Source organism: Glycine max, chromosome 3 (genome assembly GCF_000004515.6).
Source record: "Glycine max cultivar Williams 82 chromosome 3, Glycine_max_v4.0, whole genome shotgun sequence".
NCBI lineage: Eukaryota > Viridiplantae > Streptophyta > Magnoliopsida > Fabales > Fabaceae > Glycine > Glycine max.
In genome coordinates this window covers 37,560,094-37,567,354 of record NC_016090.4, presented here as the reverse complement: position 1 = coordinate 37,567,354, position 7,261 = coordinate 37,560,094, and the positions used below count along the sequence as shown (strand labels likewise).

General features: G+C 32.9%; 1 protein-coding gene across 1 annotated transcript; it reads left to right on the top strand.

The window, feature by feature from the left end:
• Nucleotides 1-2,703: 2,703 nt before the first annotated feature.
• Nucleotides 2,704-5,418, top strand: LOC102662122 (uncharacterized mitochondrial protein AtMg00810-like). The gene is made up of 2 exons (XM_006577624.1): nt 2,704-3,052; nt 5,294-5,418. Exons 1-2 carry the CDS (start codon nt 2,704-2,706, stop codon nt 5,416-5,418), a joined length of 474 nt encoding a protein of 157 aa, XP_006577687.1.
• The last annotated feature ends 1,843 nt before the right edge of the window (nt 5,419-7,261 follow it).

Sequence of the window (7,261 nt, the reverse complement as noted above, 5' to 3'; positions counted from 1 at the left end):
AATTTATTATAACTACATGTGTACTGTATATAAAAATAATAGTGATCATCAATGAAAAGTACGAGAGTGTAAAAAATTTTATCAGAATTTTAAGTCTCTTCTATTTTCTCTCAATCATCTTCCTTCTTCATCTTCTCTTATTCTCTAACATAAAGTGATAGTAGGTGCATAGTGTGAATGCGTGTGAGAACTTTATTGTTCCAACAAACCCTGTGAATAATTTAACATACTCAAATACTTAATACTTAATTAATCTACATAAATGATCATTGTCAATACTTTTTTTACTACAACATATATAGTGAGTGGGGATTCAGTGCTATAACTATCAGAAATGAGAATATTTTGCAGATGAATGCAAAAATAAAAGAATTCCAAGAAATACAGATAAAGCTCAATTGGCACAAGATGAGGATTCTGACTCTGATAAAGTGTTACTAATGGCAACTACAAACTCAAAAGAAGACAGTGTTAATTTGTGGTATCTTGACACAGGCTATTCCAATCACATGACTAGACATAGAGAGTGGTTTGTAAACATTGATGATAAGGTGAAGAGCAAGATCAAGTTTGCAGATAACAATTTTGTAACTGCAGAAGGCATTGGAAAGGTGATGATTTAGAGGAAGGATGGACAACACTCATTTGTCAATGATGTGCTATATGTTCCCAATATGAAGAATAATTTATTGAGTTTGGGACAGTTGCTAGAAAAGGGTTATTCAATGCAGATGGTTGATTCTAAAGGCTCCTTTGTCAAGAAACAGAACATTCAAGATTTGAATTCAGATTACAGAATTTTAATGCTTGGCTGCTTCTATAAGTGATGAAAGTTGGATGTCGCATCAACGATTTGATCATCTAAATTTCAGGAGTTTAAGTGAATTGAAAAGTAAGAAAATGATTCATGGTCTCCCTCAAATTGAGATACCAAAACAGTTATGTGTTGAGTGTTGTGTGTCAAAGCAACCAAAGAATTCTTTCAAGTCAAAAATTCCAATCAGATCCAAAAGAAAGCTTGAAGTGATCTATTCTGATGTGTGTGGTCCTTTTGAAGTGAAATCCCTAGAAGGTAACAGTTACTTTATGTCATTCATTGATGAATTTACTAGAAAAATGTGGATCTATCTCATTAAGCAGAAAAGTGAAGTGTTTAACATCTTTAAGAAGTTTAAGCTATTGAGTGAAAAACAGAGTGATAAGGTAATCAAAGTGCTTAGAACAGATGGAGGTGGTGAGTATAACTCACATGAATTTCAAGTATTTTGTAATGAAGACGAAATAATTCATGAAATGACATCTCTCTATATACCTCAGCATAATGGTGTTGCTGAGAGAAAAAATAGAACCATTATGAACATGGTCAGGAGCATGATGAAAGGGAAGGGAATGCCTCATTACTTCTAGGGAGAGACAACTTCTACTGCTGTGTATATTCTGAACAGATGTCCCACTAAGTGATTGTAGGGATACATACCTGAAGAAGCATGGTCAAAATAAAAGCCTAGTGTGAGTCATTTCAGAATATTTGGTTCACTGTGTTTTAAGCATGTGTCTGAGCAGATCAGAAAGAAATTTGATGACAAGGCTAAACCAATGATACTCATTGGATATCATCCAATCGGTGCCTACAAGTTGTATGATCCTAGGAGGAGGAAGGATGTGATTAACAGAGATGTCTTGATAGATGAAACCAAGGGTTGGAATTGGGAAATAAATGTTGCTGAAAATGGTGAAATAAAGCTGATTGTGAACCTTGAAGACAAACAAAGTGAAGATGATGTACCATCAGGTGGAGAGCAACTCACAAGGTCACAAAGAGGGAGACAAGTACTACAAACACTCAGAGAGTATGAATTGTATTTTGATACAACAATCATTGCAAAAAAGGATTTTGTGCACTTTGCTCTACTTGCTGAATCAGAACCAATGAGTCATGATGAAGCCTCACAAAGTTCACATTGGAGAACAACTATGGAAGAAGAATTGAGATCAATTGAGAAGAACCAAATTTGGGAGTTAGTCAACTTACCTCAATTAAAAAGACCAATTGATGTGAAGTGGGTCTATAAGACTAAAGTAAAGCCTAATGGAGATGTATCCAAGTATAAGACAAGATTAGTAGTAAGGGATTTTTGCAGAAACATGGCTTGGACTACAATGAAGTTTTCGCTCCAGTTGCAAAACTTGAAACTGTTAGGCTCATTGTGGCAGCTGCTAGCAACAAAAACTGATCTCTATATCAACTTGATGTGAAGTCAACATTTTTGAATCGGCCACTTGAAGAAAAAGTCTACATAACTCAACCACCTGGTTATGTAGTGGCAAGTCAAGAGGATAAACTTTACAAGTTGAATAAGGCATTATATGGCCTCAAGCAGGCTCCTAGAGCGTGGAATATGAGAATTGATAGCTTCCTAGTCCAGCAGAATTTCACCAAGTGCACTACTGAGCATGGAGTTTATGTCAGAAACATAGATTCTAGTGAGTTTTTGATATATGTCTTTATCTAGATGATTTGCTAGTGACTGACAGTAGTAAAGAAGATATGAGAGTGTTCAAAGGAAGAATAATGGAAGAATTTGAGATGTCTGATCTTGGTGAACTATCATATTTCCTGGGTATTGAATTTGTTTCTACTAGTAAGGGATTTTCACATATCAAAAGAAGTATACAGAAGACATTCTGAAGAGGTTCAATATGATGGAGTGCAATTATGTGATCACACCAACTGAAACTGGAATTAAGCTGCAAATAGATGGGGATGAGAAACAAGTTGATCCTACTTTGTACAAACAAATTGTAGCCTCATTGAGGTACCTATGTAACACCAGATCTGACATTGCCTATTGTGTTGGGTTGATAAGCAAGTTTATGGAGAAACCAAAGACACCTAATTTCTTGACAGCAAAGAGTACTTTGAGGTATGTGAAAGGAACATTGGATCTTGACATTTTATATCCTTATGGTCAAAAGAATATAGAAGGAGAAGTGTTTGGTTATAGTGATTCAGATTGGTGTGGTGATAAGGATGATAGGAAAAGCACTGTTGGTATGTTTTCAAATTTAGAACAACACCAATCTCTTGGTGCTCAAAGAAGCAGAGTGTAGTTGCTTTGCCAACATGTGAAGCAGAATATATTGTTGTTGCTATGGCAACTTGTCAAGCTCTATGGCTGAAAGCTTTAATGGAAGAACTGAATATGAGAGATTGCAGCCCTATGAGGTTGTTGATTGATAACAAATCAGCAATTGATTTAGCCAAGCATCCTATGGCACAAGAGTAAACATATTGAAACCAGGTTCCATTTCTTGTGTGATAAAGTGAGTAAGGAAAAGCTTGAATTGGAGTTTTGTAATTCTGAAGATCAAGTTGTAGACATACTAACTAAGCCATTGAAGTTTATCAAGTTCAAGGAATTGAGAGACAAGTTAGGAGTGACATCCTTGACAAATTTGAATTAAGGAGGAATGTTAATGTATGTTGTAATTCAGTTAATTAGTTATGAGTTAGTTAGTGATTCATTTTGAAGTTAGTTTGACAACTATGAAGTTTGTTATAGCTACATGTGCAATGTATATAAAAATAATAGTGATCATCAATCAAAAGTATGAAAGTACAAAAGTTTTTTTCAGAATGCTAAGTCTTATCTATTTTCTTTCAATCATCTTCTTTTATCATGTTCTCTTATCCTCTCACATAGAGTGATAGTGGATATGAGAACTTTATTGTTTCAACAAACTCGATAGAGTATTTAACATACTCAAATACTTAATGCTTAATTAATGTACATAAATGATCATCGTCAATACTTTTTTTACTACACCATATATGTGCGGAGAAGCAGTTTAATAATGTCACAATATGATTGTACAAAGCGTTGCCTTTAGTTGGGGATCACTTTAAGTCCACTAGGGTTACTTTTTCTTCGTCGAGACGAAGGATGTGTTACATGCAATGAATGCATGGTTTTCGGCGAATTAATTGCCTCCTGGAATCTTTTATTATATATGGAAATTGCTAGGTAATATTCTTAATTTATATATAAAAAAACTAATCTTAAGATACTTGTTAAAAAATTAAAAGATATTTTAAAAAATGTTATTTACGTATATTTATTATTTAGCGTAAATTATAGTATATACTTTTGTCAATATTTTGAAGACACTCGTTAACAATAATCTTAGTTATAAAACAAAGACCCACCGAATTTGGTGCAATGCATTTGTGTCAATATTCGCCTATTAATTTCAAAGATTCTTCCTTGACCAAAAGTAAAATTAATCTTCTTTACCCAGAAAAGTTCGGGGAATGAACCAATGTTATTCATTTAAAAAATACAACATGTGTCTAATAGGAGTTTGTACATGCATAGAAATAAAAAGAGTTTTAACATTATTTATCAATAGAGAAACATCACCAAATTTTGAACCAATTTTTTTTATTAATGATGTTTAATTATACTATTTGGGTAAAAATTCCTTTAAAAAGTAGTTTTGCTGTTAAGATTTAAGACAGATTTTGGTCTATGCAAATTTAAAAAGTAGTTTTACTGTTAAGATTTATGACAGATTTTATTGATGATGTTTAATAATACTATTTGGGTAAATATTAATTTAAAAAGTAGTTTTACTCTTAATATTTTGGTCTTTTTTAATCTATAGAAATCGAGACAATACCAAAAAATTTATGGGTACTGAGGTTTTATAACACTAATGTATTATGCTCATATTCAACCAACTGAAGATCAGATATTTTGGTACACGGATTTTGGTCTATGCAATTTTCAGTCATATTTCTTTATCTTTACCGTTTTAGTTATAATTTTTTTGTCCCTAATATTCTAATTAGTTAGTAGTGTTTGAAAAAACTTCGAGTTTTCCTTGATAGGCGGAAAACAACTTCGAGTTCAAGATGTTCTGGAATAAGCTGGGCCGAATGACGATGACATTATGGACTCGTTTGTGTCAAATCGAAGAAAATAAGGCTCCTGCTAAATACACCCTTAATTGCTAAGCCCCCTTTCTTTTAATTAAAATTGTTATTACCCATTATATCCTTTTTTTCCTCCCCCACGATTTTTTATGAAATACACCCCCACAATTGTGTTATTCTTTAAACCTCTTTTACACCCTATATTTATATTATATTTAAACCCTAATTTTCACTCATCTTTATTATTCTTTAAACCTTCATAATGTAACACTATGTTTCACATCAAATAAAAATCATATTTGACTAAAACTCGAATCTAATAGAACAATTGGTAATGGTGGTGGTTCGGTTTGACAGATTCTAGTGAGAGTTATGGCTTCTGCAATGTTATATCGAAGGAAAAGAGCGTAGAAGGAAGGCTAAACCCTGAATGGTCTAACAAGGCTCTAGGAATAACACAACAGTTGGCGGTTCCGAAATAGGTTATAATGAGTAATAATGATTTGAATAGAATAAAGGGGGGCTTACCTAGAACAAGAGGTGTATTTAGCAAGAGCCGTAAATAATGGGCTTGAACAGACAACGATTTTGGACTTCATAAAAGCCTCCCCCGCTCCCTGTTTTTTTTTTTAATTTTGTTAAATAGCTAAACTAACTTCTTTTTATTTTCAAGGGTTTATTATTTTTATAGTCTTTAAACTTAATCAGATTTTTACTTTTAGTCCTAATCTAAATTTGAAAAATAAAAGTCTTTGAACTTTTTCTTGGTTATTATTTTTAGTCTCTAAAGTAAACCGTATTTTTAATCTTTTATTTATTTAAAACATTTGATGACGTTGGACTGATTGACTAGAGATTTACAATATAATTTAAAAAAAAACTCTTTTTTAAGATCCAATAAAACAGTTCCTTCTAATTGACATGAAATGAAAAAAAAAAAAAATTTTCTCCAAAACATGTCTTAAATCTTTTTGAGGTGGAACAAGAAAGTCTCATGAAGAATGAAGTCAAATTCTCAAGGAGATTATATCCATAACCTACTTACATAAAATGTTTAAAATCTCATAGAAAATTGCTAAATCTATTCCATTCTACCTTCACAGTACAATTTTGGCAATGTAGATAATTGGTCCTTTTAGCTTCTGATCAAACAAATGATAAAAAAAATTGAAACAACAAAAATATATTATTAATGATCAAAAATAGGTCAACCCAACACAAGTAGTGAAATATTTGGTTTCAAGTAGCGTTTGAATGAAAGATATGGGTGTAATAAGTGTATTACCAAATAAGCTAACAAACAATCTATCCTCCACCAAAGCATATGATCAATTAGAGATCTTGTCTAAGTGTTCAACCTCGTACAAGGTGACATCTACGGTGGGAAAGTAAGATAAGTTTCACACCATGCATAAGTAACTTTGACCTTTTGAATCTAGGTGTTTTTGATATATACCATAAACAGACATAGAATGGAATATTTTTTTATTAACATTTTATTTTCAATGCAATAACCTTCTTCATGACCATCACTATCGGCCTTCATTTGCTGTCGTTGGAGACGACCTCCATCTGCCGTAGCCAGAGATATTTTCGACGACATCTTTTTTTTTCTACTTTTCTTTTTTTCATCTCCTCTTTTTTCTACCATTCTCTTTCTTTAACCACTACCTCCAGATCTAAAGTGAAATCTAAAATGGGAAGCAAGTCTCAAATAATCATCCAAAGTAACGAAGATTCAAACCAAAAGCTAAATCGTACCAAAAATACTTTCATCCACGAACCCCCCCTCCCTCCCTTGATCTAAAGTGAAAACTAAAACTCTTTCATCAACAAGCCAACCACAGATCTGCGCAACCATCAAGAAACGTACAATTGTTGGTTCTTACTCATTTTTCTTCACGCTATAAATTGAGTACTTATTCCCATAAGCTTCCATGAATGATAACACCTTCACAAAAGTTCCAAGTAGCGTATTAGAGTATGATATCGGTGGTGGTGCTGGTGGCATTGTTGACGATGAATTGATGGGGTCCTCAAATGAGGTTTGAGATTAAAGGAAAATCATTCTAGTGTGTGTGAGCCTACAGTAATCCCACACATATATCGAGATATATATAGATCTAACGGATAGTAGTTCTTTACATGGTGGAATACCTATTTAGATCTCCCACCTTAGACGTTTGTTGATGGATTGACAAGTGTACCAATTTGTCTCAAGTAATAAAGTTCAAATGGAAGTCCGAGTGTTCAATCCACAGGGACTTTGTTTGTACTTAGGCAGATAAATATTTTATTAATAAAAGAGGTTAAAGAAAATTGATT